This window comes from Podarcis filfolensis (assembly GCF_964270895.1).
Source record: "Podarcis filfolensis genome assembly, chromosome: 5".
In the NCBI taxonomy this organism is placed as follows: Eukaryota; Metazoa; Chordata; class Lepidosauria; order Squamata; family Lacertidae; genus Podarcis; species Podarcis filfolensis.
This window is the reverse complement of record NC_139608.1, coordinates 95,781,842-95,795,659: the sequence shown is the minus strand read 5'-3', so window position 1 is coordinate 95,795,659 and position 13,818 is coordinate 95,781,842. Positions and strand designations below refer to the sequence as shown.

General features: G+C 42.7%; 1 protein-coding gene and 1 long non-coding RNA gene across 4 annotated transcripts in view; one reads left to right on the top strand and one right to left on the bottom strand.

Moving 5' to 3' along the window:
- PCLO (piccolo presynaptic cytomatrix protein) overlaps positions 1 to 13,818 on the bottom strand; it is a gene marked incomplete at its 5' end in the record, with an annotated part of 240,339 nt that overhangs the window by 34,236 nt on the left and 192,285 nt on the right. For 2 of the 3 annotated variants that reach the window (XM_083615376.1, XR_014548608.1), the window contains 5 exons: positions 4,053 to 4,247; positions 4,620 to 4,800; positions 5,730 to 5,801; positions 8,963 to 9,056; positions 11,456 to 11,482. In XM_083615376.1, coding sequence (XP_083471502.1) covers positions 4,053 to 4,247; positions 4,620 to 4,800; positions 5,730 to 5,801; positions 8,963 to 9,056; positions 11,456 to 11,482 — 569 coding nt within the window. Of the gene's footprint in view, positions 1 to 2,727; positions 2,911 to 4,052; positions 4,248 to 4,619; positions 4,801 to 5,729; positions 5,802 to 8,962; positions 9,057 to 11,455; positions 11,483 to 13,818 lie in introns of those variants that run through there. The other variant, XM_083615377.1, reaches the window with a different exon arrangement.
- Positions 1 to 13,818, top strand: part of LOC310763617 — a 288,221-nt gene that overhangs the window by 126,078 nt on the left and 148,325 nt on the right. Inside the window, exon 2 of the long non-coding RNA XR_014548724.1 lies at positions 13,327 to 13,405. This is a non-coding gene — a long non-coding RNA (uncharacterized lncRNA). The remainder of the gene's footprint in view (positions 1 to 13,326; positions 13,406 to 13,818) is intronic.

The following is a 13,818-nucleotide window of genomic DNA, read 5'->3' as shown; positions in this document are numbered from 1 at the left end:
AGGTTTATTGAGCAGCAAAATTATTTACAGTATGAAGGATTCTTGCAAAGCAATGACTGAATATGCCAGAGAGGCCCTGGTTTTTGAAACAGCTCTGAACAGGAAAGGATCAGATTGATAGGAGCTCCCCTCTCCCTGCACAGTCATAATGGTTGCCCTAAAAGCAATTCAGTACCAAAACAAACAAAACAAAACAAATAAACAAAAAAATAAACAAACAACAATCTATATGCAGGGCTAAAGCACAGAAGTAGGAAAATGCAACTCCAAAAATGCAAAAAGGGACTCTTTCCGTGCTCCATTGCCACTGAGGTAACCTTGAGACAGTTGATTTAGCGGATGGAGAAGACCTGTGTTCAAATCCCCACACTGCCATGAAGCTGACTGGAAAATCTTTGAGAGATCACTTTCAGGACCTATTCAGGCTTTACTTGCATGGAGGGACAATGTTAAGGGACAAATGGACTGCTGGGCAACCACTTCAGCCACTGTACCACCCCTTGGTCTTCACATGGCATGTGCTGGTTTCTTATGTGTTCAGATGTAAATTCTGCAGTGGAACAACTTCCCTAGATGTGTCGGTTTCTCATGCAATTTAGAAAAGTCCTATTTCCAACTTTAAGCATGAGCTCAAGAACCCGCTTATCTGCAGTCATGTTGCCTACAAAATCACTTTCTTATGCCTGATTCTCATATCACCTTTGGACTCTTCTGCTGTAATTTTAATGCACCCGTTTCACGTCATGAATTTTTAGTTTAAAAGAACCTCATATGGTGAGAGCTAGTATTTATGATATCAAGTTTTTGGTGGGTTCCTGCCATGGAAAATGCACTCTCTCATCATATGTAGGGTCAGTCAAACAGAATGTTCACCACATGAAACTGATGTGGTAAATTCGCCTTGTGAGAAGTAGCTTGGGGACCAGACTTTAGTTGACAATGATACCGCCTCCCCCAAAAGGGTCCTGACCTAAGTAAAAAGACAATCAATAAACCAATGCATTAGAGGCTAATGATGCTCTTCCACAGTTGGATAAGGACAACACCGAAAGATCTATTCAAAAGAAATGATTTTCTGTAACTTTGACACTGCTTTTGTATCCAGAGCTGGTGTCTGCTGAGTTTGGTAGTCCAAAGAGTGTTTGCCTAGAGAGAGCCAGCCAGTTGATGCGACAGGTGCTCATTCCCTGCAATTCAGAATCCTTTGCAGAGTCAGCCTCTCTCCATCTTCCAAGCAGAAGTAACTTTGGTTGCTAAAATAGCTGGTTGGGAAGCCCTGGCCTTCTTAACAATCACCAAGGAGATGCTATCTTTGAATGCACTGCTTAAGCTTGAAACTAAGACTAGACTCCCATAACCATTCCAGTCCCCCAAGGGGACTGCAGCCACACCATAGGAGCCACCAGTGGGAGAAAGATTGAATGTGGTTCAGTGGATCACCACAGCCTTTTTCATGTGTTCAGGAGAATACATGAGGGCTTAAACTGGGGAGGGGGAGTAGGCACATACACAATGTCCCCACACAAGCTGGGCACACACACCGCACCCCTGAACTTCTCATGTTGAGTAGAAAGGTCTGAAGAGGCCTTGTAAACACATTGGGCTGGGCACACAAGCTTCCTGACCACCAGGAACCTTGATAATGGCTCCAGGGGTACTTGCAGGCATGATCACTTGACTGCACTGACAAGTCTCCTTCAGCCCCTCCTGATCAGCACAAGAAGGCTGAGGCGGGAGCAGCTATGCCCACTCCCTAGTTTAAACTCTGGTCATGTTTTCGTCACCCAAATTTCCCTGTCAGGTCCAACGGTGAATTGTGTATCTCCTATTTCAGAGAGATCATTCCATTCCTGGGGTAAGGAGATGTAAAACCTCCCTTTCAGTCATGATTGAGAGGAGCTAAGGGAGTATGTAACAGGGCTTCTTCTCCTTCCTATGTCTGAAATGGTTCTCAGAGAAATGAACGTGAGAGATATGGAAATTCTTACTGTGAATTTCTATTCCTGGGGTTCCTAGAGGGCAGTCCTGGTAAGGGATGGCTCCTACAATTTGCAGATCTCTCTTCATGCCAGGACTGCCGTCGAGGAACCTCCATCCATTGAGCAGCAGTCTCTATCCTCGGCACCCAAGGAGCAGTTTTGTCCTAAAAATACTCCAAAATCTATGGAAAGGACCATGACTCCTTCTGAGGCAAACTAGAAGACTTTTGAATGTAGATATAGCTTTATGTGTCATGTCAATAGGAACATCATCTCCTCTTCTTCTTCTTCTTCTTCTTCTTCTTCTTCTTCTTCTTCTTCTTCTTCTTCGCTGTGAACTTTCACAGGTGAAAACACACTAGATGTACAAATGATAACGAAAACCAATGCTGTGTCCAAGTTGAAATCCCAGTGTGCCATGCTAGTCTTTACTCAAATAAAAAGAATGGTTGAATCATGCTTAAGCAATTTATGTTAAACGCATGCCATTTAGTAGCCAGTTAGCCCCGTTTTTGTGTGCTGCTGGAGCTGCTTCCCTGTCTCAGAACATTCTATAATTTGGACTCAGCACAATCTTTCAAAATGGGGTTTGCACATGAGCTGTAAGATGGGCCTAGGGTTTTTCAACCCAACCTGAATACCGCAGAGAGGGCTGGAGAGATAAGTTCAACGTGTAAGGATGAATTAGCAGGCATGGCAAGAAGGCATTTGGTTAAGGCTGACTTTTTGGCCATGTCTTTGGGCTCACCTCCTTCAGGCTTGGCCGGTCCATCAGACATCACTTTCCTGAGGGCTAGTTGGCTTTGGTCTTTGTTGTCACTGGCTGGTGAAGGCAGATTGTCAGACTGAGTTCTTTGAATGGGGAGGACTCCTGCTATGCTGTGTCTGTGCTGCTTCCTTGCATGATTAGACTGACCGCTTTTATGTGCTGCTGTGGCAGTGTAGGTGGAATGGAAACCCAGAGTATGTATCCTCAGATGGAACCAGCTTAAATGTTAGTCATGCAAACACAAGTGGGGGGTTTTCTCTTCTGGATTTAAATAGGCAAAGTGTCTTCAGAGACCAAAGAGACACCACATGCACAGCATTAAAGGGTAATTAAACTGGCTGTTTCTTTTTCATTAACAACAATGAAGAAGATGGAGGGAAATATATTTTCTGCTTTCTGCAATATGCAATGTTGATTATATGGCACACCAAATAATCATGGAGACAAACACAATGACGCTACAGTTGGATTATATTAATTTGCAGGTGACTAAAGCCTCAACCTGTAATTCTGTGACGGGAAGGGGGTATGTAAAAGTTGTAATTGTACAACCTCACTGCAGACTAAGACCAACAACAAATTCAAACCCACCCCTATATAATGTCACTCTAGCAGAGCTAATGATATGGCTGTTAACGTTACCAATATTTCCTCAGTAATTATCTGTATGTTAACTTTTGTGCTCCACAAAAATGCTATTGACCTAAGAAAACATCTGTTGCTTCAAATAATCCTGTCCAAAGATTAAAACTGTCAACATTTATCAGCACTGAGCGACCTTTTTCCAGGAAAGTCTTATGACATTCTTGAGGTCTTTGAGCTGCAAAGGATGACATTGCCCAATATGTCTCTTTCTCATTTGCTTCCTAATGTTAGCAATCTGTGTTCCTTGCTAAACCGCAGGATCTTACTTAGGAGGCTGGAAACCAAGTCTATGAAGTTTGAATTATGGTTGAGGCATTTAGTGGCACCAAAGCAACAGCACACAGCAGAATTTTACCACAAAATGTGGACAGACAGTGGACAAATTGAGACCCCAGTAGAGAAACAGCCAGTTCTACTGCATTCTATGCAAATAAAAGAGGACTTCTAAATAGGAGGAATTATTATATTTATATGGATCTACACACAGACACACACGGAGAGAACACTGAACAGGTGGAACACACATTGTGCTAAGAGCAGAAAGAAAAGCCCAGCCGGGAAAGAGTTTGGGGGGTGGGAAGCGAAGGAGGGGGGCGGGGAGGAAGGCAACAGTTGAACATTAAGCTGCCATGCTGAGGAATTTTATTTGCGTCTTTTACTTGGTTGAAGGCGGAGCTGTTGGACAGCTGCTTCAGCAGCGGCGATGGCTGCCCCAGCATCTTCAAGGTGCGTTTGAGTGACGCTGGTTTTGCTTTGGCTCCGCGAAGGCCCATGAGAGCGCAGGTGTCCTTCAGAGGAAGATTTGGAGCTTCCTGGACTGCTGTGGGACTTCTCAATGGTGGGCACTTGCATATCTGCAGGGGAAATATCATGGTTATCAAAGACATGTGGGAGACAAAGACAAACTTCAACCTCTATTTATTCTAAGCAATAAGAAGCGATGTATAATGTACAAAAGATTATACAAGTATTAGAAGAATTGCAAGTTCTGTTTTTCCTCTATTATAATACATGTTGTGTATATCACATAATACATTATACAGTTACATATGCAAAAACTGATTTATAGATTTTGGGGTGACTCCCCCCCAAAAAGATTCAGAAATGAAAGATCATTTCTTTGTTTTTAGGCAAAAGTTAATCTAACTAAGCTACTTGGGAACATGAAGTTGTAAAAAAGTTATAACCCACACAGTTATAGCACACACAGATATAATATTTCCTACCCTTTGATGGGTCAGGGAAAATCCCGTGACTTCTGCTTTTGATGACAGACGGTTTGGGGGACTGCTGGCTGTTCTGTCCAGAGTGGGATTTTCCATGGTCAATGCTTTCACTCTGCTCCTTCAGAATGTACCACCGGGGAGTATTGTCCAACTGAGAGGCACTAGAAAGCTCAATTAATACCTATGTGAGGATACAGAGAGCAAATTATTTTGTTATTGAACACCTTACAATGTCTGATTCTGATCTGGCTAACGTGCGCGTTAGCTCAAGAGTTTACCAGTCGAAACAGTGGAGAACACTAAACAGACTCCCAGAATTATATGCGACATGCTATATAATAACAGAGACCTTTAAAGCAAAAGCAAAAAAGGCTGAGGGCTAAAATAATTTCAATAGCTCCTTTCTTCCTAATGTTTCCGTATCTGTTGTCGTCATCATCAATATTATTGTACATGGCGTTTTACAGAATACCGTAAGTAAAAAGACATATTCCTATTTTGAGGCAACTACAAAACATGCATCCACACCACAAACTTCAGCCTTGGAGATTGAAAGTCCTGTAGTCCTCAATAAACTCCCAGTGCCCAAGGTTCTTCTCCTGTGAATGCTAAAACAGCAAAAGTGCTTTATGAGTGATTTATATTTGTGGTGTGGATGCACTCCAAGAGCTTTTCTCTTGGCGCAGCAGCCTCTGGAAGAGGAATGGTAGTTGCAACCATAGTTTGTCAATTAAACCAGGGTTAGCGCAAACCATGATTTGCAAAACCACATGAAACCATAGTTTGTTTCCCGGCCAGTCACAGACCATAGTTTGTTAATTCAGACACCACACCACCATACCATAGGTAAGCTTCCTTAACTATGGTTTATCATGATGTCTGAACTGAGTCGAGTCAGCATCAATTCCCACAATGGCAGCATCTGGAGAAATGCCATAGCCATTGCTGCTAGTTATATCTGCGATTTCCCACCTTTCTCCACAGAAACATGCATCCAAGGAACATCAGAATTACTCATCTGGATGAAAAATCCATCATATGAGTCTACTCTTAGTTGACTACTATGTCAGGCGAGGGAAGGCAGTGAAGCAAGAAATAAGGGATACTTACCTCACCCAGGAAGTCATTGGAGGAGAATCTGTCATAGTCCCAGACAGTAACTTCCAGGGTCTTCTTCTTTAGCTGCAGTTAATATCAAAAGATAATTAATTTCAATCCCCTTCATGAATCTGGCACCGAATCCATAAAGCATGCTTTGCTTGTTGCCATCTGCCGGCACCCCCCGTTCTTTTTCAATATGACAGCCAGGCAATTATTGTCCTCCCATCAACCTTGAACTCAGAAAATTCATTTTGGGTAAAGCTGAAAGTTGATATCAAGACAGATGAGCTCGGCTGAGGTTCTATGCAAGCTTGGAGGAGTTATTTTGCCCAGCTTGGCTGTGCTCCCAATACAAAGCCCACAGTGTGACTTTTAAAAAGTTGATAGCATCTATATGTCTTCCCTCAGTGCTCAGCACCAGTGAGTAGATTTTACTGTGTTCTGGGCAAAGTCAAAATGCATTGGTATTCACAGTGAGACATGGCTGAATAATTTCAAAGAGTGCTTTTCAGATCTTCTCCCTCCTCCTTTATCTTAGGTTTGAGGACAAGCATATCAACAGCTATTAAGCCTCAGAGTTTCCTCAGAAGGCTGTGCACATTCAAAGCGAACCTGCATAATATAGTATATGCCAAAAAGGTAGCAATTGGGATTCAGTCTTTGCACAAACACGGCTTCAAGAAATGTCTCAGATGTTCCCATCCATATACACAACTATTCAATAGACTAAAGATGAGACGTCTTGGACGCCCCAGTACCTCAAGCTATACCAGGTCAAACAAAATGATGGGTCCATGCAGCCAGCTGTTTGCCAAGAGGTAACTTAACACGTTGCACATAATATTTGGTGAACCAGCCATCACTAATGTCCTGTGAAATGGTGAGGGAAATCGTACTACACTTTTGCCACCTGCCTAGAAATCTGCACAAACGGGGAAGTCTTGTAACATGGGCTGGAGCTAATAGAAGTCAGAGTCCAGCAATCTCTGGAGGGCCACAGGTTTCCCACCTCTGACCTATACCAAAAGTCTCTTTGAACAGTCCAAGGCACAGGAAGGGTCTGTAGCTGCCCAAACTCCACACTGTCCCTCGTTCTGGCTCCTGGAGCAAGCCAGGTCCTAGTTTTATCCAACAGTAGGTGGGCACAAAGGATGGGGAAAGAAACCAGGAGTTCAGGGGTGGTGACCCTCAAGTCTGGGAGCCAAATGTGACTCCTCAGACTTCTCTATCTGGCCCTTGGAAGTCTCTCCAGGCCACCCTCGTCATTGGCCTGGCTCTGTACTCCATGTGTTGCTGCCTGCTCAGATGTGTCCTTCAGCTCTGACCTCACCTTGGTCTGGATGGAGATGTAGAAAGTGTACTGCTGAAAAGAAACAGGGCTGGTTGCAATGAACACAGGATGGGGCAGAAATCGCTGCTTCCTTACATCCCTTATTCAGACCACAGATAGCAGCTCACATGACTTGACTATCCACCACCTCAAAATATAGAGAAGGCTAAATTTGAACCCTTCTCCTTTAGTTTCCTATGTAGAAGGTTTGTTTGTTTGCTTTTGCTGTTGTGGGTATAGAGAAGCATCCAGTCCTGTGAGCTGACACCTGCAGTCTGAAGTGGCAGGTAAAGTCCAGCTGTAAGTTTATCACCTCAACAGAAATTAGATTGGCTTCAAACCCCAACTTTTGACAGCTTCCTCCAACTAAAACCACACCATACACCTTTTAATCAAGAACTATGGGTAAATTTCAGGGCTCTGAAGCAATTTAGAAAGTTTAAATTGTTTCTCTTTCTATTCATTAAGCCTCCATATTTAAATAAATTTGTATATTACCAAACTTTCAGCACAGATGGCTTCATGAAATATGGAAAGTATCATGAGATCATTTACAAATTGGAACATGACCACTCATTAGAAGGCCATCTCAGTATTTTCTTTTTCATTACCTCTTGCAGGTAACACACCAGAACTAGAGCAGATGGCTCCAAAATAAAAAGTATGCTTGCTTTGTTTCACTAATTAGAATTTGTCCCCACTGATTAATCAGTAGAACCTTTGTTGACTAATCTAACCATTAAATTAATTAAAAACTTGGAGCCGTAATACATTGACATTTTCCTCCACACAATAAGCTATTACTGAACCAATTATTAGGCACATTCACATTGTGCTGGGTAGGACAGAAATCCAAGAAATCAGCCTTTCACTTCTGTCATTGAACCATAACCACTGTCGGGTGCAAACCACTTTTACATGGTCTAGGGAGGGAGCTAAAACACCAACATGGAAACAAAGTGCATTTTAAAATCAGAAATTGCAGGCCAATTGGCTTAACATCTATTGCAGGAAAACTGGTGGGGGAAAATGTTAGAGATAAAATTACCAAGCACGTAAGAACAAGTCTTGCTGAAGCAGCACCAGCATGGCTTCTGGAAGGCTAAGTCCTGTCTATTACATAACCTATAGCAGTTTTTTTTGCGAGTGTCAGCAAGTGTACAGATAGGAGATGATTCAGTGGACATTATGCACTTAGACTTTCAAAAAGCTTTTGACAGAGTATCTCACCAAAGACTCCTGAGCAAGCCTAGCAGTCATGGAACAGGAGGAGACATTTATTGGGGATCAGTAACTAGTTCAGAAATAGGAAGCAGAGATTACAGTTAGTGGAGTCTTCTGCCAACGGAGAGATGTAGAAAGCAGAATTTCCCAAGGTACCTGTGTTTTTTTAACTTGATCATAAATGATTTAGCATTATGGGTGAGCAGTGAGGTAACAAAGTTTGTTGAGAGCATCTAATTGTTCAGAGAGCTTAAAACAAAATGAGATTTTGAAGAGCTCCAAATAAACCTCTTCAAAGGGAGCGAATGGGCAGTAAAATGAGAAATGCAACTCAATGTAAGTAAGTGTAAAGTGATGCACCTTGGGGAAAAGAATCTAAATTTCATTTACACACTCATAGGGCCTGAACTGCCAGTGGCTGGCAGAGAGCTTTTCCCTTTATAGAGAGGCATGTTAATGGCTAGCTATGCAAATAGATCTGAGATGAGGGTGGGGATAGCAGCAAAGGCTGGGATGCTTCTTTTAAGCAACGGAAATCAGGAAAGTTCATATGGTCAGGGGAGTCTGGCAGGCAAAGTTGAAATAGTTTAGTACAGACAGACTCTTAGAAGTGTAGGGCATCATTAGAGAACAGTCAGGAGCAGAATTAGACCACACCTGCAATGCGATATCTCTTACAGTCACATACCTGCTCCATGGATATATTTTTATAAATGACTGTCTGGTTCCATTCAGGATTCAAGCTTTTCTGCACATATTTAGTCCTCCTCTTGTTCTCGACACTGAAGTGGAACAAAGGAACAAAACATGTCATTACTTATACTTGTCTCCACCTGCTCCAAGGCAGAAACAATTTCAGTGCAACTGATAAAAATAAATAAACCAATCATTCAGGCTGGCACAGAATAATGCCGGTTGATCTGCTGTAAATGATAATCTTCTGCTGAACAATCTCCCAATTCAGCCTTTAAAATAAAACTTTTGAATTTGCAGCCTGTCTACTAAGAAACCTCCCAACCTCTGTTGCCTGTGACTGACAAGAACACAAATATCTTGGTTGCATTTACAAATTGCTCCTGTTTGTTTACAACAGCCTTTCTCATTGTAAGAGAAAATAGTGATGTATTGGTTTTCTTGAACAACTTCCTTGCGGCGATCAAGCTGAGATGGGTTTAATTCTCTGTATTATTTTCTCATCTTTAATCATAGGAGAGTTATCCCTAAAAAACATGAAAGGGAAGCTCTGATGCAAGCTCCATCCTGTTAATGATAGAAACACTAATTTAATATTGATCCTTTAAAGCAGGCTTCGAAGCTCCTTTTTCTATAGGGCATTTCAGAGGTTTTGATGACTTATTTGATTTACAATGTATTTTATTGTGTTGTGTTTTCTGAAGGCTGAGACTACAAAACTGATGGCATCCTTTTCCATCACAATATGATGGTTCCAGACCACATGCTGCATTTCACTATCACATAATCTAATCAGATATCATTTTGAGGAAAGCTGAATGGTTACAGATCCACCACTTCACTGCCCCAGAATCACCATAGTCAGATTTTAAGAGAGACGCTACATATCTTTTACAGAACTTCATTGTTTTCACACGACTGCCCTTTAAGATTTGTTGTTGTTGTTTAGTTGTTTAGTTGTGTCCGACTCTTCATGACCCCATGGAGCAGAGCACGCCAGGCACTCCTGTCTTCCACTGCCTCCCGCAGTTTGGTCAAACTCATGCTGGTAGCTTCGAGAACACTATCCAACCATCTCGTCCTCTGTCGTCCCCTTCTCCTTGTGCCCTCCATCTTTCCCAACATCAGGGTCTTTTCCAGGGAGTCTTCTCTTCTCATGAGGTGGCCAAAGTATTGGAGCCTCAGCTTCAGGATCTGTCCTTCCAGTGAGCACTCAGGGCTAATTTCCTTAAGAATGGAGAGGTTTGATCTTCTTGCAGTCCATGGGACTCTCAAGAGTCTCCTCCAGCACCATAATTCAAAAGCATCAATTCTTTGGCAATCAGCCTTCTTTATGGTCCAGCTCTCACTTTAAGATTAGCATTGGAAATATTTCATAGTTCTAAAGCTGACTTCTCTTCCTTCATTTGCCAAAAACAGTGAATTCTGATAAAACAGCTCTGCTCCAGAAATAGCATTCTCTTTAAGAGCATGTCATTATTGTGCAGAGAGCAGAAAAAAGAAGCATTTGCAGTGGTATGCTGCTGGCACCACACCGGATTTATACGGTTGGCAATTGCAGCCAAATGGTGTCCCCAATGCAACCAGTGTCTCTTCAAATGTAGCGTATGACATTACAACCACTATCAGCCTTAAAGAAGCATAATTTAATTAGCAGTGAGATGAATATATTAAAAGCAGGAACAAGGAAATATCAAGCAAATCCCAGAGAGAATTAAAAGCTATGTTTAAGGCACTGTACAATTTTAAAGTGAGAACTCCTCGCTAGGCAGACTTTTTACATCTGGTAACAAGTATATAATGGATTGCAGTGACTGGTAATTAAAGAGAACTGTATGCATTGAACAATATTCATATCAGAAAAAGTGGGTTTAAGATGCGCTGCTCTCATTCCACCAAAAGCAAATGTCCATGAAAGCTAACAGAAAACCTCCCACAAGACTAGTAACATTTTTCACAGGTAGTTTTGCCCACCTCTAGACTGTCATTGGATTTTCCCTAAAGTAACATTTTGAGAAAATTCTGAGTTTTATTCTCAGGTGAAACATCTGCAGCGTGTCAAAAGAAGCCCAAGAAGTTTGGATAACTTTTTTGGCAGGAAAAAACCCACACCAGGTGAATTCATAATTAACTATTTTTTTCAGCATTCTCTCCTACAGAAATTTCAATAAAATACATATAAGACCTCAGATCACTACTTCCTCACGTATCAAAAGAAGAGTCACCATCTCCAATCCTTAAAATAACAATTAAACTACTGGTTCCACTCCCCACCCACTGAACCATGAAGCTACTGGAACAATTGCTTGTTGCTTGTTTCTATAACAATTGTGTGTTATATAAATTTAACCTGCACTAGACACGAGGAGCAAATGTCAGCTACTTCACAGGCCCCTGAAATTCTAGAAAACTATAGTTGCTTGCCCAGGATATTACGTATTTCATGCTTAGAATAATTAGAGAATCAGTGAATAATAATGTACTTTACCTTGCATTCTGGACTACCATGACTTGGCTGCAAGGCCCCAGGGCAACAATGTGTTGAAGAATGATGGGAACAAACAGGAAGTAGAAGAAGAGAGAACCAGGGGAGAGAAGCTATTTAGAGCATTTTATGCAAACAAGAAATGATGGGTGTATATATTATGAGAAGTAGAAACATTAACTACTCTAGGCAGTTTAACATGGAACAGTAATCGGAGATAGTTACTGTCAGAGCTACCCTAGGTCCCAGCTCACAAAGGACCAACGCTGCTTCGTTGTTAAGTATAAAAGTCTTTATTGAAGTTCAGTTTCACTTCCAGAGCCGCAGCGCGCAGCCCCACGTCTCAAGTGTCAGACCACTGATGCTCCGTCTGAGTCTCCTCCCCCTTGACACCAATTTAAGATTCTAGCCTTGCTCCACCTTCTCCTCTGCTCCTTCCTCCTCTGGGTCCGCCTGCCCGCCGGGGTTCCGCCCTTTCTAGCCTCTTCTCCCGCTGATTCCCCTGAGCCTTCTCCCTCTCTCCGGCGGGCTTTAGGAGCTGGTTCCCCATCCGGGTCTCCTGCTGTTCCGCGCGCCTGCACATTTGAACTTGGCGCGCGCGCCCAGCCAGCAGCTTTCCTCCTGACCGTTCCACTGCTGCTGCTGTCACTGCTTCCCCCTTCGGGGGGGCTAGCTGCAACTGACCTCCCCTCCGTTGGAGGCGTGGTCAGCCCTGACTCATCTCCTCTCCCCACTGGAGGAGACGCTGGCCCTGACACATGTGACTCTTCCCCCCCACTACGCTCTGGTGGGGAAACTGGTCCCGATCCTCCACTGCTGCTTTGGGGTTCCCCTCTGGCTCCTTGTTTCTGGTGCGTCCCCCCTGGGAATCCCCTTGCCCTGACCATCGGCGCCCCCTTCTGGGAATCTTCTGATTCGCTGGAGAAGCTCATGGAATCTCTCGGGCCACTGTCATACTCCCCTACGCTGCCCTCGGATTCTTCCCCTTCGCTCTCCCAATCCTCTCTCCCCAGTGCTCCTGCTCCTGATTCCCTGACAGTTACTATCAGACTAGATGGTTCAGACATAAGACTAAAGCATCATTGTAACATTAAATGGACAAGCAGGTACAATCCTTGGGCTCCCTCTGTCCCTTTTCTCGATCTGAGGAGAAGCCAGAGTATCCCTCTGTCCCTTTTCTCTTTCCTCTCTTTACACAAGAGTGGAGGAAGCTCAAAGCTTTAATTCCTGGTACAAATGGTAGATTCCAGTAATGTCTAAATATGGAGAACTGTAGTTTGTTCGAACCATGAAGAGTTTACAAACCATAATATTAAACCATGGTTTGATCCTACTTTGAATTAACTAACTATGGCTTGGACAAGCCACAATGCACCATATTCAGACATAATGGGAAGCTGTGGTTTCCTGAAAACCACAAACAGAAGATCTAAACTTCCTTAGGGTACTGCTTAAGCCCAAGGTTTATTCTTGCTCATCCTCATATGCTAAATCACAGTTTAACTTTATGTTTGAACGGGGCTGGTGAGTTCATTCAAATCATCTGGTAACACATTTGAGCATTTCTTCAACTGGGATATAATCATTAGTGACAACTAAATATGGAAGATACATCTAACATAAAATTTCTGAAATATTTGTTATGTCTTTTCCTTCACAGTCCTGACTATATTTAAATGTTTTCCGGTTTTCCAGCCATGTTCCCATGGGCTTCTCTAGGAGAAAATTAACATGCTTACATGTAAAAGGCCCAGGTTCAATCCCTTGCAACTCCAGGTCGTGTTGTTGTTTTTTGACATATTTTACCACCTGTAAGTGAGTTTCAGAGTGAGTTCTTTCCTTTTCGTTGATAATGGATTTAAAGGGAGGTTTAGACCACATTCTGGTCCACTGAATGGGGTTAATCTCATAGCCTATGTTGTCCTCCCATTGTTTTTTGATTACATCTAGGGGGTTTGTGGGATTTTGGAGTAGTATTTTGTATATTGCGGATACCATCCCTTTGCCGTGTCCCTTTGTTGTTAGGAGGAGGTTGTCAAGGGCCTAGTTGCTGCTGATTTTACTACTGGATTGTTTAAGAGGGCATGTAATTTGTGGTGTGTTAGTCAACTCCAGGTAGTGTTCATTTAATTATTTGACAAGGTTTATATATGCCTTAATCAACAAAAACCTCTACGGGTTGGGAGAGATTCCTGCCCGAAATCTTGGAGAGCTGCTGTTGTGTACACAACACTGAGTCAGACGGACCAATGGTCAGACTGAGCTTAAGGCAACTTCCTGAGAAGATGAGCAAACTGTGGGTGAACAAGCTTTCCTAAAATACAATTTGCCCACCAGCCTTGCTGTAGTTTGCAGAGGGTGACACG